A 26,548-nucleotide genomic window follows, 5' to 3' on the forward strand; every position below is an offset into this window, starting at 1 on the left:
GAATATTTGGTTACAGACCCATCTTAAATCCAAAGAAAGCCAATTACTTAGATGGTTAAGTAACTAAAATGGTTAGCTTCCAAAAAAATATCCTTCACGCCCAAGCATACGAATGCATGCGAACTACTGACCGGCACTTGAACCTGAAAAGAAAGATTAGGTTGAGCTACACTAGCCCAGTAGGAAAATCTTTACCAACTTTATATGAAAACATGGTGATATGTGCAAAGAAAGGAAAACAAGAGGAAATAGTCCAAACAACGAATACAACCAACTCATGGTTATGCCACTCACTCAAGGAAATCATTCTAAGATACGCTATAATCACATTATACCATATAGCTCGCAATACTCAAGCAATTCAACCACCTCGACACGACTCACTAACACCAATTTCCACCATAGGTATTTCCACCCCTTGCGTTACCGTATAACACCACGAGGATTACCGTGTTACCATCCCATGCGTCTCGGCATTCCCCAACACTTGGGTCTCTGTATTACCACCCCTTGCATTACGTAACCCACCTAAGTCTTCGTGTTACCACCCCTTGCGTTACGAGACTTCCTAAACCACCTCTGACTCAAACAACAAGTTATCCCTCTATGCGCAAGTCAAAACTTTTCCAAGGTCATATTCATACCTAGAATATCTTACAATATGCCAACCATGTCACAAACATGCCATAAACTTTCACAAGTAATCAATCAATCACAAATTGCATAAACATTCACAAGTGCCAACAATAGATAGAAAGTATTTAAATGAAATTTCAACTAAGCAATTCCTTATTCATTACTCACTAACAGGAGGCCAATGGGTCAAGAATATCATCAACTAATCGTAGGAAGTCATAATGACAAAACAAGAATCAAAGGAGTAGCCAACAGATGTTGGAATGTTGACATACCCTCACTCTAATAGTCATAACTTTCTGTGTACTTAGACTCTTTAGGTAATTTTGATGGAAATGAAAAGCTAACTTCAAGACCTTCGAATCAATATAAAGTTTGCATGAATTGGACATCGGACGAGAAAGTTATGACTGTTTGAAGTTGGGCTGAAATCCGAAAGACGAGCAGAAAATTCCAGAGAGGGGAGGGATCGATCCCCCCATCACCAGGGATCGATCCCTGGTCTTGCTGGACCAGAAATGAAATGGGGGATCAATCCCCCAAGTTTAGGGATCGATCCCTACGCGATTTTGGGCAATTTCTGCAGACTTCGACAGCTTTCGACACGAACGAAGGGAGGCGATCAAGGCTCGATTCTCACATCATATCAACATATAAACACATAAAAGAGGTAAAGAAGTCCCTACCTTGCGATGAACACCAAGATCTACGAGATTTGAGTAAGCCCTAGCCGTTTTGAACTTCGAAATCAAAGAAAACCCTTCTCCAAGCTTGACCCAAGGATTTTCGAGCTTAAGAACGTGAATGCAAGGCCGGAGGGAGGTTGATTCTTGGAGATCTTGAGAGATGGAGTGGAGTTTTGTGTAAGATGAAAGGAGAGAGAGAGAGAAGGCCGGCTAGTGAGAGAGGGAGAACGGATGAGAGAGAGATATATGGGGATGAAATAATCCCATACACACACACCCCCACTATTTATACTCCTACATTTCCAAATCACACAAACACTCCCTCAATTTTCAATTCATTCACTTCAATCCCCAATCTAATTAGCCACCAAATAAACCACAATTTCCCGATTAGACATTTAACAAGTATATTAATAATTAAGGATTTTTCGGGTCTCTACATCACCCATGTCCCTCATCTCAATGTTTGAAGACAGCCACTCTTTAGTGGCGACAATCATCTCCATATCATTCCTAGCTAAAAGAATGTCATCAACATACAAAGAGGATAAGAAAACTTTTCTTGGACTCCTTAACATAGACACAATGGTCTTCTTCAATCATCATAAACCCATTAGAAATAATGGCTCGATGGAATCTCAAATACCATTGTCTAGATGACTGCTTCAGGCCATAAATAGAATGTTTTAGCTTGCAAACTTTGCGCTCACGTCCCTCAACTTTAAAGCCAACCGGTTGATCCATATAGATCTCATCATCTAGTTCTCCATTGAGAAATGCAGTTTTAACGTCCATTTGAAAAAGTTCCAAATCCAAGAATGCAACAATAGCTAGAATGAAGTGAACAAAGACTATTCTCACCACCGGGGAGAAAGTCTCATCATAGTCTATACCCGCTTTTTGGGTAAAACCCTTCACCACAAGACGGGCTTTATACTTGTCGATTGATCCATCTGCCTTGCGCTTAATCTTTAAGACCCATTTATTACCAATGGTCTTGCGCCCAGGCGGAAGATCTACCAACTCCTACACCTGATTTTTGCCCATAGGACTAATCTCGTCCTCCATAGCAGCTAGCCATTCCTTACATGTAGGTGAAGACAAAGCCTCATTGTACGAACTAAGCTCATCTTCCTCTTCAGGAGCACACATGAAAGATTCCCCTTCAATCTCAAAACGATGACCAGGAATACTTTCACGATGACTCCTAAGTAGCGGAGGATCTTGAGAATCAATAGTCTCTAATGGAGTACTCCCACTAGAAGGCAAGCTACTCCCAGTGTTCTCGACGACCATAGGATGGGGATTTAAACTCCCACCCTCGCTGAGAACAGGTGTAACTTCCTCTGATTCACACATCTCATAAAGATTAAGATCTCCCCTCATATCACCTCTGCTTGGAAACTCATGTTCAATGAAATTCACATCTCTGGACTCAATTTCAGTCAATCCACCATCAAGTTGTTCGCATATCATAACATACCCTTTCAAGTGTTCAAGATACCTTATAAAGATACCTTTTTTGCCTCTCGGATCTAATTTCCAAGCTGCTGTGAAGGAATGCGCATATAACCTGCTGACCCCCAGGGTCTCAAATGGTCAAGAACTGGCTTCCTGCCTGTCCATAACTCATATGGTGTAGAAGAGACTGATTTACTTGGCACACGGTTAAGGATGTAGGCCGCACTCAATAGAGCATCTCCCCAAAAACTAATTGGAAGATTAGCATGCACCATCATCGACCTAACCATATCTAACAGTGTATGATTCCATCTCTCTGCAACACCATTTTGTTGCGGAGTACCTGAAATTGTTAACTGTCGTTGGATACCTTTATCTTCACAGAGACCTTTAAATTGCTCAGATAAGTATTCGCGTCCACGATCTGTCCTCAGAACTTTTAGGGTTCTTTCTTTTTGATTCTTAACTTCTTTAACAAATTGAATGAAATAGTCCAATGCTTCCAATTTATGAGAGATCAAATAGACATATCCATATAGCGAATAATCATCTATAAATGTGATAAAGTAGGTACCACCATGTTGTGCCCTAACATTCATGGGTCCACAAATGTCTTAATGTACTAGCTCTAGTGGACTTGTAGCTCTCACTACCTTACCGAATAGTTTTCTTATCGCTTTTCCAGCCATGCAAGACTCACATATTGGTAGGTTGACTTTAGTGAGTGGACCTAAAAGGCTTTCTCTAACTGACCTAGTCATCCTATCTTGGCCAATATGGCCTAACCTGGCATGCCATTTCATAGAATTAGAAACAACATTATCATCATGAAAAGCCATAAATTCATTATTATTTAAACCATCCAAATCCAAAACATAGAAACCACCAGAAATAGATCCATGCCCAAACGGCTTATTACCTAAGTAGATGGAAAAACCATCTCTTCTGAAATTAAAGAAAAATCCTAACTCAACTAAAACTATAACTGATATCAAATTACGTCGAACTCCAGGCGCATAAAGTACATCATAGAGAATAAGTGTGCGGCCACTTTGCAACTTCAGCTAATAAGTGCCAACTCCTAGCACATCTTCGGCTGAACTATTCCCCATAAAGACACTCTGGCTACCAAGAGGAATCCGGCGATACTTGATAAATCCTCCTCGATCTCGTGCTACATGTTTTGTCGCTCATGTGTCAACAATCCAATTAGGATCAGTATGAGCAACCAATACATGAGAGCAAACTAAGCAATCTATGCGAGAAATAGGGTAAGATGGTACCTTCTTCGGCTCAGTGCAATCACGAGCGAAGTGTCTAGTCTTCTGACAGTTGTAGCAAGTCACTTTAGATTTATCCTTCTTGCCTCCTCTCTTGCCTCTGCGGCACTTAACATGTTCCTTTGGCGCATTATCTCTAGCTGGTCCTTACTTTGTCTTGCCATCTTGCCTTTTGCTCTTAGACCCAATTGTTTTGCACTGGCAAGGTTTAACCACAAGAACCTCATTGCCTCGCTTAGCATCTTGCCGCTCAGCTTCAAGCTCAAGATGACACTTCAAATCATTAAAGGTTTTAACCATTTCATTGTGTGTCATTGTGAGCTTGAAATGGTCCCATGTCTTATCAGGCAAAGACCTAAGCATAGCGAGAATTTGCTGCTCATCAGTCAGAACGTTACCAGCAATCCTAAGGTCGCGTATCATAGCCGACATAACCCTCAAATGTTCAAGCATGGAATGTTGGGGGTTCATTTTATAACTGTCGAACTTCAATGTTAACGCGCGCAACCTAGTTGCCGTTGTGCCACCAAAAGCAATTTTCAGTTGGTTCCACATTTCTAGGGCCGTAGCGCAGTTTTCAAACTCGCCAATGAGATCATTGTGCATGCTGGCTAACATAGTAAAGCACGCACAACGGTCTTTTTTGACCCAATTTTGATAAGTTTCCATGTTTCGGCAGTCTTAGGCAATGGTCCCCTCTACGGGGATAGTCATGGTATTGGTCAAGGTTTCAAGTACTTCTTGCTCATTTAGGAGATACTGGATTTTCTTGTGCCACATGTCATAATTTTTCCCATCCAGTTTCTCTCCCTTAACAAAATCAGCAATAATAGCCTTCGAGGCCATTTCACTACATTTATTTGCGCATTGGAAATATTTAGCACATTACAATAATTTTATCCTAAAACCCTATTAAGCAAATAATGATTTTAACGATGGATAGAGATCGAAAATCTACAATGCTCCTAGTCATCACTCCAACACATGGTGTGAATCATTATTTCTTAATCCATTTTTAGACAAAATTTTCAATGAATCAATATAATAGTAAGAGGATGGGACTAGTTATTTTAAGTCCCTAATTAATATTTTATGCAAAAATGGGAGGCAAAAATATTATACAAACATAAGTGCAAAAATTCACCCCCTTACAAATAAAAAATAAATGAGGGTGTTGCACTTATTCCATATAATAAGTTTGTCTCCGGTCTCTATCATCAATGAGAGTCCATCTCCAAACGCATACAAATATTAATTCCTTCAATTGACCATCCATATCAACATGCAACAACACATAATAGGTATAGGCATGGATGGTTCCACCACATTCTCCTTCTAAGAAGATGGGTAAAGTCCAATTACTAAGGGTACAATTGTTTGCGCCGTAATGCAACAATAAACAATCAGTACAAGAGAATACATAATAAACTTAATTACATCAAGTTTTTTTAAATAGTGCAATAGGATATACATTACATATATCAATCCCAAAAAGAACAAGAAAAGAAAATCAGTCTCATAGTCTTTGCCATCTAATCGGTTTCACCAAATCACAAAGATTTGGAGTTGCTTCGTCAAAAATATTAGTCACACTAGCCAAGTTTTTTTCATAGCTTTATCGAAACAAAGACCAACAGTGGCATTACCCTTCAAAGCCCAACAAGTTTGTTCCTTTAAAAGAATACTGATTGCAAAATTCCTTTATTTTACTATTTAACTTGCAAAAGGTAGTTGCAAACGGAACTTAAACAATAAAAACGGGGCCCAAGGTTAACTCTTCAAATCACTTTGTTCTAAGAACAGCAAACAAGCCATATGTGAAAAAGGATAATTGAAACTCTTTAATATGGATTAAAAAACACTTGGCAGTAGACTCTTGATGTCAAAAACGGTGCATGAATAAGCACCCACTAGTGCTCAGCCGCTCATCAATCGGCGCACACGTAACCGATTTAATCATAATTATCAAAGGCTTAATAAATCATCACAGAACATCAAGCTAAGACCCGATCTAATTCTACTTTCTCACTATTGCATCCTTTTTTCTTCTTGTTTTAACTGAATATCATATATCTGTATTTGCATCCGAAAACATAAAACGGAAAACAAAAAAACGACGTTCATGCGAGAGCGAGCCGTAATGGCTCTGATACCAATGTTAACTTTATAGGATTGAAAGCTCATAAATCACATAAGACTTACACGTACGATTGAAGTGCAGCGAAATTGAATTGCTTCAAGCTTTTCACGATCTGAGGCCCGCTCTACAAGCACCGATTACGTTCACGAACACCGTCTTCTCTTTGCGCCGGGTAGAGGAGACTACTAGAGTCTACTCTTGATATCCACACCGCAAATCCTAGGGTTCTTAGATGGAAACCCTAGAGATAGAAGATATTTGACAAGAGAATTTTTCTAGAGGAGAATGAGAGATGGAACTCTAACTGTTTTGTATTGTGTGTATCTCCAAATATCTGCAGGACTATATTTATAGATTAAAGTCCAAGAGTTCAAAGTCTCTTAATAGATGTAGGTGATCTATTATCTTTGAACTCTCCTAATAGATTGAGATTAGGAGTCTGTCTTATCCTTCTAACCAACTCAATCACATAACCCATGTGAACGACCCATGTGGGTTGGGTCCGGTCAGAACCGACCCATTTTTCTAACACAAAATAACTTCTCAGAACCGTGGAAGGTCAGACCAACACTAGGGGGACAGTTTCAGAGACATCTGCCCGTTGATGTATCATTACAGTTGGAAGACCGTTTGAGGAAGGGGGAATTCTAGCGGCTCTAAAAGGGTGCAATAGTCTAAAGGCTCCGGGTCTGGATGGTTTCAACTTCTCGTTTATAAAGAAAGGGTGGGAATTCATGAAGGACCTCATAACTCTATTCTTCTCAGAATTTCATCGAAATGGAAAGCTCACAAAAGGTATTAACTCTACTTTTGTAGGTTTGATTCCTAAGCTTGATTGTCGTACTACCTTTAAGGATTTTAGGCCTATTAGTATGGTAGGAAGCATTTACAAGATCCTATCTAAAGTGTTAGCTAATAGGCTTAAAGGACCGCTTTTGACTATCATCGGTGAGGCTCAAGCTGCTTTTGTTGAGGGTAAACAAATATTGGATGGAGTCCTGATTGCTAATGAAGCTATTCATAGTTGGAAACACTCTGCTCAAGGAGGTCTCATTCTTAAATTAGATTTTGAAAAAGCGTATGACTGTGTAAATTGGAGTTTTCTACTAGATATGCTTAAGAAGGTCGGCTTTGGGAATAAGTGGTGTGGGTGGATCAGAGAATGTTGCTCCACAGTTTCTATGTTTGTTTTGATTAATAGGTCAGCTACACAGGAGTTCCAAACTGAGAAAGGATTGAGGTGGGGGGACCCCTTATCTCCTTTTTTGTTTAACTTAGTAGCTGAAGCTCTCAATATTTTGTTGGAAAGAGCTCAAGAGAAAAACATAATTAAAGGCGTCAAACTGGGGAGTAATGGAGTGACTATTTCTCACCTTCAATTTGCCGATGACACAATCCTTTTTTGCAACAATGATATGGAGGAGTTGGGAAATATTAAGAGAATTCTTAGGTGCTTTCAACTAATGTCCGGTTTGAAGATCAACTATTCTAAGAGCTCCGTTTGTGGTGTAAAGATTCAGCGGGAGGATGTTTAAGCACTTCACAGGTGATGGGGTGTAGAGTGGAATCTCTGCCTATTAAATATCTTGGGCTTTCGCTCGGTGCTAATCCGAGGAGGATCAAAACATGGGAGCCTGTTATAGAACGAACTCAAAGCGGCTAAGCATTTGGAGAATGAGAACAATCTCCACCGGGGGCAGGCTTACGCTTATCAACCATAACTGTAGCACTCTGCCTATTTATTTCATGTCCCTCTTCAAAATGCCAGTGGCAGTTGTAAAAATGCTGGAGAAGTTACAAAGGCAATTTTTTTTGGGAACTACACCGGATAAAAAGAAAATGCACATGGTCCAATGGGAGAGGATTACCCTTAATAAGGAAAATGGGGGATTAGGGATCAAGAGATTGCTTCAACATAACTTAGCTCTACTTGCTAAGTGGTGGCGGCGATTTAATAACGATAAAAATTCCTTGTGGGTAAAGGTTGTTTGTGGGAAATATAATCTGGACTGGAGGAGCTGGTTCCCATATACTCAACCCTTTGGATCAGTTTCTAATGTATGGAAGGACATATGCTTAGTTGGGGAAAATGACTCGGTCCTTGGGTTTTCTATCCGGGAGGGATTCAAGGTGCAAGTAAACTCTGGCTACGATACACTATTCTAGGAGCATACGTGGCTAGGCAATACTGCGATTAAAGACGAATTCCCTAGACTATATAGACGTTCTACCGAACAGAATGAGGTACTAAGTAATATTTATGGAGGAGGGAGTAATGGGGACTGGAATTTGTTGTTTAGGGGATCATTGCGTATACGGGAGTCTCACCAAGTTGAGGAGTTGAAGCAAAGATTGAATGGGGTGACATTAGATCCTTCAAAATCTGACTTGATGCAGTGGAACTGGACAACAAACAATTTTTTTTTCTGTTAAGTCGGTCTATCAGAAGTGGGAAATGCATTCACAATCACGACATACTATTCTGGGATCGATGTGGAGAAATTTGAGCCCTCATAAAGTGGAAATTTTCTCATGGATGGCCATTCAGAATAGAGTTGCAACACGGTCGTTTCTTCTTGATAGGAACCTAATCCCGGAGGTTCACTTGGCTGCATGCCCCTTGTGTACCCTTCATGTGGAAACTCCTCAACACTTGCTATTACATTGTCAAATTTCGTGGGTGGTATGGTCTGAAATTCTGAAGTGGTGGCACATCCAGTGGGTTTGTCTGGCCTCATTAGCAGAATTAGCAAGTTGGTGGTTTAGGAATAGATTCTGAAACTTGGAGAAAAATATTTGGGAAGTGTGTTTTTTTGCAACGTAGAATTAACAAGGAATGGGTATATCTTTAACAGGGCAACAACCGAGGCTCTGGAGGTGGCGGACCTTATTAAAACCAAGGTAGCCATGTGGATGAAGGCCAAGTTTGACATCAAGCTTTACTCGGTGGAGGACTTCAAAGGCTATTTGGATGGGATTCGAAAAGTGAAAGTGTAGGGGGAGGTAGAAATTGAGGGTAGTCGTTGAGGTGTTCTTATCCAATCTTGGTTGGATATTGATCTGCAGTTTCATGTAATAGTTGTTGTCTTTGATCGATGTACCCCGTCGAATTTAATAAAAAGTTCCTTTTGCCAAGCAAAAAAAAAGAAGAATATTTGTTGCCTACATTAATGCCTTGTTAGGTTGTGCTTTGGAAAATTTTTGGATTTGGTTTTTGGGTAATGAGTGAGGAGAGAAAATTTGGTAATAATTGGGGATAGAGATAATGAGTGGAGAGAGATAGCAAGAGAAATGAGATTAATGATTGGATATATAGGTAATAAGTGGAGAGAGAAATAAATGTAATGATTGAAAATATAGGTAATGAGTGAATTTGGGTTTAGAAATTTTTTTCCAAACCCACAACCGAACAAGGGCTAAGATGCGCGCATGTGCATTAGTTGTGAAGTTATTAAATCGGGGCACTATTGTAAAATTACACCTCACATGACTAACACAACATTGCACTTATAAGACTAAAATTCTCCAAGCGATGAAGTATAAAATTGGGACCGAGTGGGCATCACACAAAAATTTATGGGTTGGGCGGGGCCAAATTTATACCCGTAATGAGAATCTTGTTCTCTATCTTTTTCTCCGGGGCCTCCTTAATAGTTGACTATGAAAAAACGGTCCTGCTAATGCGTGCTACTATGCACCCCTTAAGAAAATAATAAAATATTAGTACTTGTCTGTGCCTACGGCAATATACACCCCGGTTGGAATTGTCCGTCAAACATAGGTAAAGACACCATCATACCACAAAGAAGCAGAAATGTAAAGAAATGGCGATGGGGACGAAAGTCCAATTCTTGGCAGGGGACGAAAGTCCAGTTCTTGACGGGGGAGCGACGTCATTGGATAAGAGAGAGAGAGAGAGAGATATGAAGAAATGGCGCAGTGGATTTTGCAATACAGAAATGCTTTGGAATGTGCAAACTAGTGGCTGCTAGAGCAAAAGGGATTTGATGGCAGCTTTGTAATATATGTAAAAAACATGGGCAATTTCATTTCTTGGGGAGAATGCATTATCAGCCCTTGGATCAAATGAATTTTAGCCCTTAGATCAACTTGTGTTTGTGTTTATGTTTGTGTGGTCCATACACCCTTGTGTTTTATTAGGTAGATTTTCTTTCCTATCGAGGATGTTTCATGTGCGGGAGTGTCTCCATTTTGTCTCTTCTCACCTCTTACCCATTTAAACAGTTGTACCCATCTCCTTCAAAAACCCAACCTAGAATACCACGACCCTCACCTTACCAATTTTATAATTACGGGGACCACCAATTAGAACCAGCCATACAAAATGGCTAAACCACCTTACGAAACTGTTTATATATTAAAAAATATGATAAAAAAATTAAATACTCTAATTTTTAATTCGTTTGAATCAGTGCGAAAATCTTATTTCTCTGATCATTTTATCCTAGAGGGTCATAATTAATTTTTGCCTCTAGGACTCTCATTACCAAGTTTCTGCTCTACAAAGTCTCAAATAAAGAATGATACTTAATTATGAGAGCCTTAAAGAATAAAATTAATTATGACCATTTATAATAATATAATAATCAAAAAAATAAGGTCATCGCACTGGTTTAAACGGATTAAAAATTAGAGCACTTAATTTTTTTGACTGTTTATATATTTAAAAATATAGTTAAAAAATTAAGTGTTTCAATTTTTAATTTGTTTAAATAGGTGCAAAAATTTTATTTTTCTAATCATTTTATCTTAAGGGGTCATAATTATTTTTTTTTTCTATAGGACTCACATAATTTAGTTTCTGCTCTACAGAACCCCAAACAAATATCAAATACTTAATTATGAAAGCCCTAAAGGGAAACATTAGTTATGATCCTTTAGAATAATATGTTCAGAAAAATAAAATCTTACCGGTTCAAACGGATTGAAAACTGAAATACTTAATTTTTTAACTATATTTTTTAGTAATAACATATAAACAGTCTAAAAAAATTATATTCTAATTTTCAATCCGTTTGAACCTATACGCAGACTTAATTTTTCTGATCATATTATTCTAAAGGGTTATAATTAATTTTTGTCTTTAGGGCTCTCATAACTAAGTATATAATCTTTATTTGGGATCCTGTAGAGCAGAAACTTGATTATGAGTGCAATAAAGAAAAAAATTAATTATAACATTTTAGGATAAAATGATCAGAGAAATAAAATCTCGACACTTCAAATAGATTGAAAAATAAAAGTTCAATCTGTAAACGAACTGTTTATAGCACTTAATTAACATTAAAAGTTCCAACGATCTGTTTATAGCACTTAATTATTAGCCCTAGAGAGGTTATTTATTTTCGTTTCCCGTAAAAAGTGAATTGCTTGAGATGGAGATGAAAAAAAGGAAAAAGGTCAATTTTGTAATTGAACTTTAAAAGTTCAGATTTCTTTATAATTTAATAATCAAAAGTGAATAATCAAAACTTGTCACATCAGATTTTGATTATTCATTTAAAGGTTATTAAAGTTAGCAATGTCAAGTTTCATCTTGTATATTTTTTGCCCATAATCAAAATGAGTTGGCAAAAATTCAAATCTAACGGTCAATTTATTCATCTCAATCTAATAGTCTACATTGAATGACATTATAGTAAAACAAGTGAAAGTAAAGAGCATTTGTTAAAATTCATAAAATGATCAATACGAGGAGAGTGAGTTTCACCTACTAATAAAGCATTTGCTTTATGAAAAGTGTCACTTCCCCATTATAGTTGTACTTGATTGAAAAGATGTGGGGTTCAATTAATTTAGTTATTGGCAAAATATTGTTAGTTTTGATTATGCGAATACCCAAATTCGATGAATTGCTAAGAGATTGCTAAATTTGATTATTACAATATTTTTTTGAGTGCACATTGCTAACTTTAACAACCTTTTAATTTTAATTATTATATTATGGATGTTCTGAACCCTGCAGTTGCAAAGGTAAGTAATTATTGTGCAAGGGCCCACATAAGAGGCCCAACATTGCACCGGTTAGCATTTGTGAGGAACAATTCCATATTTCATATTAAAGAAATTTTAGTTTGGCATAAAAATATTTAAAAAATTATAGTATGTTAGAAAGTACTTTATCTTCTGATTCAAAATTACTTTGTTTTTGGATTAACTAACTAAAATTAGTATTTATTTTTTAAAATTAAAGGCGATGTATTATGAAAGAATAACTTAATTTGTAAAACAAAAAATAAGTATTTAAAAAAAAGAATTTTAACGGAAAGAGAAATATTTCAAAGTTTATTATCCACGTAATTCTAGGGACCACATTTAACCTTAGCGACTTCTATTAAGTGCTAGAGACAAAGAAAATTGGCAAAGAAAATACCCTTAAAATGCACATGAACGGCTAGGGACAAAGAAAATTGGCAAAGAAAATACCCTTAAAGTGCACATGAACGGCTCAGACAGTAAATCTGAGCCATTCATGTGCACTTTAAAGGTATTTTTTTGTCTATTTTCTTTGCACTTAACATTTCTCACATGGAATTTATAACTGACAATTGAGATCGCTACTCTGTCCTAAGAACAACCTTGTTTTTCTGCTATAACCTCTGGATTCTTTCCTTCATCACTACAACAATGGTAGTACAATCATACACAAAGACACAAATATTTACACACACTCATATTAGAGGTGAAACCCACACGTATTGACACAAATACTTACACACACTCACACTAGAGGTGGGATCCACACAAATAGTTTGTGTGAATCCCACCTCTAGTGTCAGTATGTGTAAGTGTTTGTGTTTTTGTGTGTGGTTCTAAACTTATTGTTCCCGCTGGCCCATAGACAGAGGGATGTTGCTGTCCCACCAAATGGGGCTCGGTCCGATCTTATTTTGATTGATCGGAGACGTTCAATTCGTAGATCTTGTTGAGTAGAACAAATATGCGAAAAATCTGCTCAATCGAATATAATGAAATTCCCAATCGAAATACTTTTATCTTTAAAAAAATTACATTAAAAATACTAGATCAAACCCACCGAGTCCCATTATTTCCAAATTCTATGCATTCTGATTAGCACGTTATAATATTCTCTCTCTCTTTTTTGTCATTCATTAATTCTTATCTACTCTATCCTAAGGAACTTGGAAATGGGGATGTATGCTTACAGAAATCGAACCATGCTCATGTGCATGGGAGCATAAGGGAGTCACCAACTCCACTCTACTTGCGTAATAATATTCGATCGAGTTGATTTTTTGCATTATTGCTCTATACAACGAGCTCTACAAAACAAACGCTTCCGATTAATCAAAATAAGACCGGAGCGGGCCCAAGTCAACGGGCATTGCAATCCCACTATCCTGACCCATACTTTCTACTAGTTTCAACCCTTTCTCTCACTCCACTTCCCTACGTAAGGAGTCAAGGAGAGAGAACTCTCTCTCTCTCTCTCTCTCTCTCGCGGAATTCCCATTTCAACATTTGGAGATCACTGCCATTTGGAGCCATTGGCAGCCGTCCTTCTCTTCAACCTGGTCACACTTTCTCTTGCTTTCTGGCTTTGCTTTCTGGTCTCTACACTGGAATATTGGGTTCTTGAAGCCGTGCATGGGCAAACAAGGATGTGCTAAGGGACGGAGTTTACTGAAATTTTCCTCAGAAAATGAGCGAACGGAAGAAAGGAAATTTTGTTTTGAATGAAGCTTTGGAGTTTCTGAACCATTTATTGGTGGAAAATCCTGTTGTCCCATTTGTAATTCCTCTGATATTAGTTGGGTGGGTTATTGAGAAATGGATCTTCTCTTTCTCCAACTGGGTTCCACTTCTGGTCGCTGTCTGGGCAACTATTCAAGTACTATCTTTTTCTCCGAATTTTTCTTTTTTAATCAACTTCAATTTCCTCACTCTGAACTGGGTTTTTAGACCCTTACAGTTACTTGCACGGGTAAAGAAGGAAAAATAAGAGAATACATCTGTTTTTCATTGTTTGATTCGTAGGGTAAAGAGAGAGGAAAGTAACAAAATAGAGTGTTGAACAGAGTATGTCTTCCATTTTCCACACACTTTCCTTCACGAGAAAAAACTTTTTTTATGGATGTTTCCGTAAAAAAGTTTTAAGGAGGTGAATTCGCGCGAGTCCAAAAGTGTTTTGGATTATTTGGATTAAGTTTTTTGAGTTAAACTTTTCTCTGAAAAAGCTTTTTCAAACTCCGGACAGTTGATTACGGGTGAGATTTGCCGCCTCCGTGAACAACTTATTCACCGCGTATCTCTCTTCCTTCGCACGGAGTACTACTAATTTTCCCCTTTCTCTTCAATTTCTTTCCGTAATAACTAAACAAATTAGTTTCAGAAATTATTCTCTTTTCTCATTAATTTGTGATTACGAGTTTATGGTAGACATAATTTTGACTTTATGGAGATCAGTATATTGTTTGGTTTTGCTGTTGGTTGGTGTTAAGTAATTGCACTATACACTATTTTTCATATCAATATATCATACGCATTAAAAACTTTGGCGCACTTCTCCAACCGAAGTCCTTCGAATCGAAAGCTGGGGCTTACAAAACTAGAAAGACGAGTTGTCTGGTCTGGTTAGAGAAAGCCTTATAAATGGGGCTCATGCTCATAATGTCGTTTAGCAGAATTAATGGCTTGAGGTTCTTTTTCTTGTATCTTCCCCGCCCCCCCCCCCCCCCCCCCCCCCCCCCCATTTAGAATCAATCGTATTACAGAATGCTTTCTCAAATAGTTTGATAAATAAATAAAAAAGGATTAATTGATTATTTCCTCTCTCTGTTCTGGCCATGGTGAATGGAATTTTGACATTTTCATCTGCACTGCAGTATGGGAGTTATCAACGCCAAATCCTAGTGGACGACTTGGACAGTAAATGGAGGCAAGTCATACTGCGCACCTCGGTGAGTTGCATTTTCTTCTTACAAAATTTTCCAATTGGGGCTTTAATCAAAATTGATTTGCAGCCTTTTGCTTTTGTTTACACAGCCAGTAACACCATTGGAGCACTGCGAGTGGCTTAACAAGTTATTAATGGAAATTTGGCCAAACTACATGAGCCCAAAGCTTTCAATGAGGTTTGCATCTATTGTTGAGGTGATTGCCCTATTTCTTGACTAATACTAGCTGATTCAAATGTTCTCCCCTGATCAAACACTTTTCCTAGTATAAATCTGGAATGGGAGAAATTGGGAGGGAACACTTAACATTTCTGTGTTTTTTTTACCCTACAATTGTTTCCAACAATGATTGGTAGTATAAATCACCTAGTGTCCAGTTAAGGCACGGCTGGTATGTACTTATTCAGTTATTACGTGCTGCGGAAAATGTAGTGCTGGCATGTCCTCATCTTGAAATAGGATTGTCTATAAACAAGGGATCTAACGGGATTTTATCGTTACTTCTTTGTGGGCTTGTAGCATTCACTTTAATACCTATTCTGGTAAAAATGTTTTCTTTCTGTTGGGACTGGATTATTGAGCATATCAAATGCAAGTCTTCATTTTTCCTCATTGTTGGAGTTTGTCCCACATTGGTTAAATATAACCTCCAAACCTAATATATGAGCCTGGGGGGCCTCTCCACTTCTTGCCAATTGGTTTGGAGTTGAATGCTTTAACACTCATTAATCCATCTTTCGTGTTAGAAATATAGGTTTATGGTTGTCATACACTCAAACTTGTTCTTGCAGAAACGGTTGAAGTATCGAAAACCAAGGCTTGTTGTAAGTGCCTTACCTTTTTTCCATTGAACTGTAAATATATGTTGGAACTTGCTATCTGATCACTTTGACTAAGACTGAGCTATCTTTTGCATAGGAAACGATGGAATTGCAAGAATTTTCGCTAGGTTCATGCCCTCCCACATTGGGGTTGCATGGTACTCGGTGGTCAACTGAAGTTGATCAGGTTTGTTTCAGGTTCATAAATACTTATATGGTCATACCCCTCTACTACTTTCCATGGTTCTTTAGTTTATATGAAGAGAAGTTATCGGGTGTTAATAAGTATGTCCCCATCGACCTGTTCAACAAAATGTATTTCCCCATCGAACTTGGGTTAGATACTGGAAGGGATGTGTTCTTACAAGGTTGATATGCAGGAACGGATCCAAAAATTTAAGTTTGGTGATGGACATATATACTAATACAGAACTGGCCAGAACTTAAAATTGTCTCTAAACCTAGAGGAAGCGAGCTTAGATAGTTTGGCAATAACTGACAGAAATACTAGTATACGAAAGGAGCTTTTCAAAACGGTACCGACCTCCCCCGCTTGCGCCCCTAGGTCCATCCTTGGTTGTATATACAGTCACCCAAAAAAGAAGAAAGAGGAGGAAGGAGAAAATCTGCTGATATAATTTTCTTCCAAATCATGGTCTACGAGATGTAGGTATATATTCATATTTTAGTTTTCAATGCTAAAGATCTTGATGAGTGTTTATCTGTCATTTGACATGTTTATTTAAAGATTTATTACGGTTTACTGTGGTTCCCAAGAGTTTTACTGTTTTGACCATGTCTTTAATAAGCCTTTTACTCTTTCCATTTCCTTTCGCACATCTCAGTAGATAAATGAAAGCTTATGGTCTCGAACTGTATGTTGACAGCGAATAATGCATTTGGGTTTGGATTGGGACTCTACTGACATAAATATAATGCTACTTGCTAAGTTGGCAAAGCCTTTGATGGGAACTGCCCGGATAGTCATTAATAGCATCCACATCAAGGGTGAAGTATGTTGCTTTCTTTCCTCTTGTTTACTTAATTTTGATTTTTAAAGATAAAGTTTGAGTCTTCCATTTTTTGGGTTAATGAAGTATTGAAGTCACGCTCGTAGAAATGAAGAACTGAAGGTTCTCATTTAAAGGTGCATTTGCCACTGCAAGTGGAAGTCAGGTGGTGAAAATTTTGACCCTACACTTTAATCTTAGGGCTGAACTCTTATTGTCGCATAGTCTTTTAAAATTAAAAGAGGGAAACAAAAAAGAAGAAGAGACAGCAATGAAGTTCTTCCTTTGTTTTTTGTTGGGAAGTGAAAGTTGCATCATAGAATTTCCAAAGTTGACAAACTGAACAGTATTAGCTAGATAAGTACTTAATGAATCTTCTTGTAAGAGATTGTATATTATTTATGCTGGGCCATATAATTATTTTGCTCAAGGATAATACCTGTATTCTGCCTTTTACTTGGTTCCCAATACAATGTTGTAGTGGAAATGGCATCAACATGTCTGACTGATTGAAGAGTATGAACATAAAACTCTGTCGCTGTAATGTTTTGAGCTTTACTAGACGGAAACACTTGGTTGTTAAAGAAGAAGATGGGTGGGAGGTTTAGTCTTATGCATTCCATTCTAATAATGCCGAATGGAAAATTACCCCTAAAAAACCACTGAACGGCATTGCCCATTCTACTCCTAGAACCTTACTTTGTGGGTGGGACCAACATCTGGTAATAGCCTTAGCTAAGACTAGGGGTTGGGCACATGTGATGCGAGTGCAAGTCAAGTTTTGTATAATCGTAATGCAGTGTATATCATACCACAAATATGAAAACCATTCTACAAATCAGATTTTTTGAGAAATACTGTTAGAATTCAAAAAAAAAAAAAACATTATTACTAATGTTAGACACCAAAACGGGTTTTTAAGAATTTCATCCAGAAAGTTCGAAAAGTACCATTAGAAAATCATCCATTCATGGCATGTGTGCGAACAAAAATAACACAACTCACTAATTGTGAAGTAAATCACTCCTTGAAAGCAGCACACGTCAATTGGTTGATTGCATCTCACAAAAACTCACAACAACTGTCCATTAAGCATTCTTAATCAAAGAAAGTAAATTTACAGAAAGGATACAACAAGCGAAGAAGAGAAATGCAAAGAAGATGGCAGTTGGATTGAGCATAGCAATTTACTACTTTGCTCGAGTATTGAATTAATTTCAAATTAAAAAATAACTGTAAAAACCGTAGATTCATCTCATTTACGCTCTATAGTTCTAGAAGTTCATATTAGAATTGTAGAAGTTAAGGAATACCAATGATGCTGCTAGATGCAAGGCAGCAAGAGACTAGGTCAAATGTCATTTTTTGAAATTTGAAGCCTAGTGATGGATTCAATTGAAAACAGGCTTAGATCATAACAAATGAGTTATATTTAGTTGATTTTAGTAATGAAATCAGGCTTCTCTAAGTTGCCCTTGTTTGGCAGGAAGTGAGAGTGGCAATGTGTGTCGAATCCCTGATTCAGTTGGGGATTCAGTTGATATTGCAAATTGGATGAAGTATGAATAGGGGGATTTGTTCTCCTGAAGGATTATCTAGATGGCTTATAGCATTTTAACTAGGGATGATAGTCTCTTCTCGTTTACGTGGAGATCAAAGTTCTAAGCCTAACGGAGTTCTATGGCCACAGAAGTTATGCAACTTAAATACTGTCCAAGTGCTTGCAGTCCAGTTACTTTTGAGTTTGTATCTCGAACCTGTTGTAATTTGACACCAAAGCCGTTGCACTGAAGCAAAGTTGGTACCAATATACTTCTTCTGACTTTTAGGGAGATGGACTGCAGTAAGAGTATCTCCAGCCCTTACTCATATTTTTACTCAAAATTAGAAAGAAAAAAAAAATTGAGCAAAAGCTTCATTTGGTGTGAAGTACTCCATTGGACAAACCCAAATATAAGCAAAAATTTGAGTAAAAGCATCATTAATGACAGTGAAGAGTAAAACATGCTTTAAAAAATTTGAGTCTCCCTTGATTTGGTGAAAAGTATGAGTAAAACTCAATCTAGTATGATTTTGAGTCAAGGACTGGGGTAAGTTTTGAGGGGTTTGTTACTCAGTCTTTGGTAGAACTCAATCCCAAAAGCTAGCTATTGAAGTGAGGTCCCCTCATTCTTATCTTCTTCATATTACTTTGGTACCCAGGCGTTGTGGGACTTCACTTCACACCCTCCCTCATGCCCAGCGTGCTCACTCGGTAGCACCTGCTGTGTGTAGGCCAAGGACACACGCCTTACCCATCCTTGGCATAGCCAACTCTGATACCATGTTACACTTTCGCTTCACGGGGTTTTACTCAGAAATCAGAATTTGGTTATGAGTCAATTAAAAGAGTAAGGGCTGGATGCTCTGAGTAAGCCAATATATTTGTAAACCGTTATGTGCTCACTTGAAGCCCATAATGGAACACCCACAAGACATGTCTAAACTTACATGGTTCTCTGGTTATGTTTTGTAGCTTCTCTTGATGCCAGTTTTGGAGGGAAAAGCAATTTTATACTCATTTTTATCAACTCCTGAGGTGAGAATAGGTGTTGCATTTGGCAGTGGAGGAAGTCAATCTTTACCTGCAACAGAATTGCCTGGTGTTTCCTCATGGCTGGTATATTTCCTAACCAATAAAACTTAACAGTTAGTGAAAAAATCAAATCTACACGACATTCACATTTTTGCTTTTGTGTTCTCTTCCAACACATTACATTTGCTTTGTTGCAACTCATCTTGATTTTTCCTCATTTTATGACTTACACCAAATATAGTCGGTAATCACTGGATATCGTAATTTGTATTCTTACAATGGCTAATTACTTAAACTACAATCACTTATGCATCTTGTTCTCCTTGTTACAGGTTAAACTTTTCACTGACACCTTAGATAAAACCATGGTTGAACCGCGCCGTCAATGCCACCCTCTTCCGTTCATAGAACTGAGGAAAAAGGCTGTTGCTGGCATAATCTATGTTACAGTCATTTCAGCAAACAAACTTTCCAAGTGTAACTTAAAGGGAAGCCCTTCTAGAAGACAGGAAAGTTCATTGATAGATGGTAGGTTAGAAGAATGCCGTGATAATAACAACCTGCAGACTTTTGTAGAGGCTGAACTTGAAGAACTAACTAGGAGGACAAGTGTTGGACATGGATCAAGCCCTAAATGGGACTCAACATTTAATATGAGTTTACATGACGATAAAGGAATTCTCAAGTTCAATCTGTATGAACGCAATCAAGGGAGTGTGAAGTATGACTATCTAACAAGTTGCGAAATTAAGGTATTTACATCAGTTGTGCTAGCTCTGGTCTCTGATAGAATTGTAACTAACATTGACATCATTAAAATTCATTCTTTTGTCCAATGAGCAGATAAGATACGTTGCAGATGATTCCACGGTGTTTTGGGCAATAGGACCTGAATCTAGGGCGATTGCAAAGCATGTTGAGTTTTGTGGTAAAGAAGTTGAAATGGTCATTCCATTTGAGGGAATTAATTCAGGAGAGGTATGAACTGGTATTAGCTATCTCATGAGAGAGATTTTGAATTAGGGCGCTGTCACCCCTTTGCTATCAAGTAACAATGAGTCTTGTTTCTGTTGATTGAAATTTTTGATGGCTAATATATTATTTTGCTAGATGAGCATTGTTTCTTCTGATTAAAAGTTTTGATGACTACCATACCATAAAGTTATTATATTCACTCTGTAACTATTCTGATTATTTTTGTAAACTCCTTGATATATGTTTTCTCAGAACTCCAACCAGCTTTTTACCAGAATTAAATCAAACAAAGTTGAGCATGTACCAAATGTCTCCTTATTTCCCATGATAGATGTTAGAGTATGCTCGTGTACTTTCGCTACTAAAAGTGCAGCATCTAAATTTATTTATTTATTTTGGCTCGTACAGCAGTTTAACTGAAATCTGATACTCTTTTGGATAAACGAAATTTGGCAGTTGACAGTGAAACTTTTATTGAAAGAATGGCAGTTTTCTGATGGTTCACATAGCTTGACCGGCGACCGTCTGAGCTCTAGGCAATCGATATATGGGTCCGCAAATTTTCTTCCTAGAACTGGAAGGAAAATTTATATAACTGTAGTTGAAGGGAAGGACCTTATGGTAAAAGACAAATTTGGGAAGTCTGAACCTTACGTTAAACTGCAGATGGGGAAGGTAAATGTCTATTTTCTCTTCATCAAGAAGTACTACTTTTGCTCCTTAAGTTTTTAGTCTCTCTTTTTGTATAAATCCATGTGGTATTTGTCAATTGTTTTCATAAAGTGATTTTATATATATTTTCCACTTTGTGTATATATTGCAAAATGTTAGGTCTGTCTTCCATCCTCTCCCACCCATACCCCCATCAATTTGGGATTACATCGGTACTGGGATTGTTATCGTTTGTGAATTTATATGTTTTATCTAATAAGGAACTTACTGGGATAACTTAACAATTCAGTACCTTCATTTCAGGTTATCCAAAGAACAAGGTCGGCCCCAAATACTACAAATTCTCTCTGGAACCAGAAGTTTGAATTTCATGAGATAGGAGGTGGTGAATACCTTAAGATAAAATGCCACAGTGAAGAGACATTCAAAGATGACGACATTGGTAGTGCGCGATTAAATTTAGAAGGACTCATAGAGGGCTCAATGAGGGATGTGTGGGTTCCCCTTGAAAAAGTGAATTCTGGAGAACTACGATTTCAGATCGAAGCAGTGAGAATCCATGACAATGAAGGATCCAGGGTATGCTTTCCCGATGGTTAAATTATGAATCCTGAAGTCATGGAAGGTCCAAATTGTTTTCTACCTGCTTATATTATGAAACTTGTTTAGGTTATTTAGAAAGGAAATTGAACCTTTGAATCAAGCCAAGTTGTGTTTCTTCTGTAGTTTTACCACTTTTGGCCAAATACCGGTCAAGCCCATGCTGATTAAGAGCCTCGCCTCGCCTAGCCTAGCCCATCAAGTTTTGCCCTTAATGTATATATACATGTTTGTGTTTGCGTTTCCATATAGATAGTTGTGGACCTCAAGCTAGATAGCATGAGTTTCAATTCACTTGTCCTTGTGTGTTCAGGGTTCAATTAGTTCAAGCAATGGCTGGATTGAACTTACTCTCATTGAAGCAAGAGACCTCGTTGCTGCTGATATCAGAGGAACAAGTGATCCATATGTGAAGCTACAATATGGAAACACGAAGAGAAGAACAAAGGTTAGTGACACCCTAGTTAAGTAGGTATTTCTATACCAAGGCTGCTATAGCGAAGGAATCGTTTCAGTCACCTTGTGGTTTATACTTGACTATATAGCTAGGTCCATGTTTATTGGTGCGATAGGCGTAGTGATGTTGTCCATATAAGATCAACTATCCTGTATCCATGTCATTCATCTGTGTTTAAGCTCTCCATTGATGACTACCGGTTACTCACATTGCTTCACTCTTCCCTTTTTTTCCTTCTCTTCTTCATCTTTCCAAAAGCAAGTTGCACCTGAGCACCAGTTCACAACAGTTAAACATGGAGTAGAACGTAGTAACAGTGCAAGACACCCCAGAAGATTGTCTTCATCATATTTACTTTTTAAAGCATCACGATTGGATGAACTTTGACTGTGTATGTGATGTGAAAGCTATATGAGACATTTCTGTTTTTAGGAAGTTCTGGATTTATAGTATAAATCACATAGGTAGGGTTGGAACTTCCAGTATTATCTGATCCTCTCCATTCCTTGTCTTTTTCCCTAAAACATACACGAGTGAGACTTCTTGTATGCCAAATCTATCACTTTGAAGTGGTCTACAAATGTATGTCATATCTTTTATTTTTTTGAAGCGTGCTTATAGTGATCTCATCAATATCTTTTGATGTTCAACTCAACTCAAGAAGCCGAAGCTATTCGATTTCCACACATTTGCTGACACAGGCTGTCCGATCAACCCATTGGGTCTGTTTCGCGAACAACATTCACATCTTTCTCCAAGAATTTTCCGAGATCAAAGACTACAATGTTGACGGCACTCTGCATCACTAACTATCACAGACTGTCACGTCAATAGGACACTACCTCCACTTACTCGGGGTTATCAGTTACATGGATATATTTCATCGAACTGATTAAATTTGTGTCATACTTAAAACAGTCGTGCAGATGTGCTTCCTTTTCGTCTCATCCCCTGTATTTCTTTCACCAACCTTCACGTAGATCAAATCAATCAGCATTGTCTGAATTAGTGAGACTCATCCTTCTACCTGTACTGTTCATTTTCTATTTTACATATTCTGGCAACAGTTCCCATTCATCTCAACATTTTATTACAGCTCCACTCAATTTCAGAGCTTATTTTTCCTTAAACTCCCCAACCTTCTGCGTAATCTATGATTGCTGTCTCATCTCCTGTTTTCATCATCGTGCTTTAGTATTGGTCCGTATCTTCTTTGGTCCCTCGATGGCTCGATGTTTAGTGTGACCTAAATATCAAAACTGGTTGCTCTAATTATCTCTCACCCATCAAGTCCTGTTTAATTTTCCATCCCAAAAGTTTTACATGACTTTTATGATTTTATCCTTATTTACAGCTTTTGTGAAATTTCACCACACGTATTGTGGCTTACTCTCACTTAACTTAAAACCTTTAGATGTCAAGTTCTCTCTCCACAACCACAATCCTATCTTAGACCTTCCTTCTTTTGGTTCACAGTCTAGCTTTTATAGCACCTGTCGACAACATACATCAGCTAAGTTTTTCCGTAACCAATGTCAAATGGTAAAGTCAGTAGTTTCACCTGTACTTCTCAAACAAGTCAAAGGTTTCATCGTTAATTTTTGTGATTGCATCACTGTAAACCATGTAATGTTCCTATTTCCCAAACTATCCACATTATCTCTATAGGAACCTCATTTTTCTCTGCGTTGACATTTCTTAATAAGTGTTGCTTGAGATTGCACTTAATCTCTTTACTTGTTTGCCATATTTCGCCTTGCCTTCTAGGTTATGTATAAAACATTGAATCCTCGGTGGCACCAGACCTTTGAATTCCCTGATGATGGTAGTCTGCTGGAGTTGCATGTGAAAGACCATAACGCTGTGCTGCCCACATCAAGCATTGGTGATTGCGTAGTAGAATATCAGAGATTGCCTCCAAACCAGCCATCTGACAAGTGGATACCCCTCCAAGGAGTTAAAAAGGGAGAGATTCATATTCAGATTACTCGAAAAGTTTCACAACTGGAAAAGAGACCAAGTTCGGAATCCGAGTCACCAGCAACTAAAGCGCACGAAATTTCTGTCCAGGTCTCTTAATAAGTGTTGCTTGAGATTGCACTTAATCTCTTTACTTGTTTGCCATATTTCGCCTTGCCTTCTAGGTTATGTATAAAACATTGAATCCTCGGTGGCACCAGACCTTTGAATTCCCTGATGATGGTAGTCTGCTGGAGTTGCATGTGAAAGACCATAACGCTGTGCTGCCCACATCAAGCATTGGTGATTGCGTAGTAGAATATCAGAGATTGCCTCCAAACCAGCCATCTGACAAGTGGATACCCCTCCAAGGAGTTAAAAAGGGAGAGATTCATATTCAGATTACACGAAAAGTTCCACAACTGGAAAAGAGACCAAGTTCGGAATCCGAGTCACCAGCAACTAAAGCGCACGAAATTTCTGTCTAGGTGAAAGTGTTTGCAATTACTCCTATTTGGATTGTCTATTCATGCATAGTTTGTGTGCCGCATCTCATCTGTGCAAGCTGGCAAGTACAAATTTCTAATAAATTTTCTAGCTATTCAAAAGATGCCTGATATATGCTAAATATCTATTTCCTCTGTTATCTGATAAGTTCATGATAATATGGCACTCTAAAAACAAAATCACATTTTGCATAATGCACATAATATCTGATCAATAACAGCAACTTTTGAACAATACGTATTATTGTTGATTGACATGAATAAAGTCTGTGCATATGTATCATACAGTTAAATCACTTACCTCAAGGCTCAAGCCCAGCCCAGCCCACTCCATCCCCATGAAAAAAAAAAGAACTTTAAAAAAAGAGGAAAACTTATCAAGATTTCAGCTTATCAGAATATCGTGCTTAATGTTCCTGTCCCAAGGTTAGTAATGCGAATCATTAACAATTTCTTGCCAGTTGTAAGCATTTCATTTTTTTTTTGTCCTAATAGTAAGGTAGGCTAGCTTTGCAACACTACCAAAAACCCAATTTGCTATTGCCTATGCTTCGTGACATATCTATTGCTATAGTAAAACGTAGGCTATTTTTAACAGCTTGAAGGCTACTTACTGCTGCATAATTTTACGTCACAATTTTTTTTTAAAAGTTGGGTTTTGACAGATGAAACAACTGATGACCGAATTTCGATCTCTAGTTGAGGATATGAATGTTGATGGACTCTCAGCATCCTTGAGTGAGCTCCAAAGCCTCCATGATATGCAAGAAGAGTACTTGGTCCAGCTGGAGACTGAAAAGACACTTTTACTCAACAACATAGCTGAACTAGGCAAGGAAATCTTAAACTCCTCACCTGCTCTGAGCAGAAAATCTTCCACTGATTGACTGTCGATACATACCTTAATCTCGATCAGCATCCTCTCTTTCTCGACATAATTTTACTCGCATCGACGCCATCTAGGGGTTACAAATATAGTTCCATAGTTGATTAAGTCACCATTGTGGCATACCTGTGTGTTAGGTAAATGTAAATGTAAATCATGTACGTGCATCTGCAAATTCTGAACAATGAATAGAAAGATTGTGAGAAGCCTTAATCGGATAAAACCTAACTAGAATTTAAGATGGGAAATCTCGTCTTTCATTTCAAAATTGCACAATTTCAAATTTCTTGACTCAGAGACCGTTCGTGGCATTGTGACTTGATCTTTGGCTGGTGGTATGGTGACTGTTGCGTCTTGATTTCTCCCAAACCACAGAGCTGGAATCCAATTTTTTTTTTGGAAGAAAAGAGTTAGGGTATGGGGGGGATATGTAGGATATTTGGTGGCAATGGAATAGGAAGGGCTATCTTTGACTTGGTATTACTGTTTCTCAAAGTATTCCAAGTTACCCATTTTGTTAAAGTTCTTATTTTTTAAATACTTATTTGCCGTTTTACGAGACAAATCATTCTCTCACAATACGTCACCTTTAATTCAAAAAGAGAAGTTAGTGGAACACACTCTAACTTAATCAAAGTGTTTTGTTGTTTGGAGGAGTTAACATAGTTTGAAAGAGGGTTTTTGGTGAAACATGTGTAACCCAAAGTATTGCAGTAATAGGGCTTTTGCATTTAGCAGTTGCCATGGTTCTCATAATCTTTTATGTGGTTTATGTAGTTATGTCACTAGTAAACCGAATGGGTTGGCTTGGTGGTCAAAGTCTAGAATTGACGGGTTTGCTCTTTCTTAAAGTTTTAGGTTGAAAATCGCCTAGGTGCTATCAACCCTTTGAGGCTAGTTCATACGAGATATTTGCTCTAGCTCTTATTGGGTCCGCTAGTAGAC

The 26,548-nt window shown here is 37.8% G+C and overlaps 1 protein-coding gene across 8 annotated transcripts; it reads left to right on the forward strand.

Annotated features, from left to right (window-relative positions):
• The first annotated feature begins 13,616 nt into the window (after positions 1–13,616).
• On the forward strand, positions 13,617–25,809 carry LOC131297966 (uncharacterized). 8 transcript variants are annotated; one of them, XM_058323197.1, is made up of 14 exons: positions 13,617–14,076; positions 15,071–15,145; positions 15,231–15,338; positions 15,889–15,966; positions 16,061–16,150; positions 16,851–16,976; positions 19,489–19,632; positions 19,881–20,300; positions 20,392–20,526; positions 20,980–21,198; positions 21,499–21,774; positions 22,109–22,243; positions 24,020–24,322; positions 25,383–25,809. In XM_058323197.1, exons 1-14 carry the CDS (start codon positions 13,888–13,890, stop codon positions 25,602–25,604), a joined length of 2,520 nt encoding a protein of 839 aa, XP_058179180.1. In that variant the 5' UTR covers positions 13,617–13,887; the 3' UTR covers positions 25,605–25,809. The 8 variants fall into 8 exon arrangements, with proteins under 8 accessions (XP_058179180.1, XP_058179187.1, XP_058179184.1 ...); XM_058323204.1 differs by having other exon boundaries at positions 25,369–25,497; XM_058323198.1 differs by having other exon boundaries at positions 13,618–14,076; positions 15,934–15,966.
• Positions 25,810–26,548: the final 739 nt, after the last annotated feature.

This window comes from Rhododendron vialii, chromosome 8a (assembly GCF_030253575.1).
Source record: "Rhododendron vialii isolate Sample 1 chromosome 8a, ASM3025357v1".
In the NCBI taxonomy this organism is placed as follows: domain Eukaryota; kingdom Viridiplantae; phylum Streptophyta; class Magnoliopsida; order Ericales; family Ericaceae; genus Rhododendron; species Rhododendron vialii.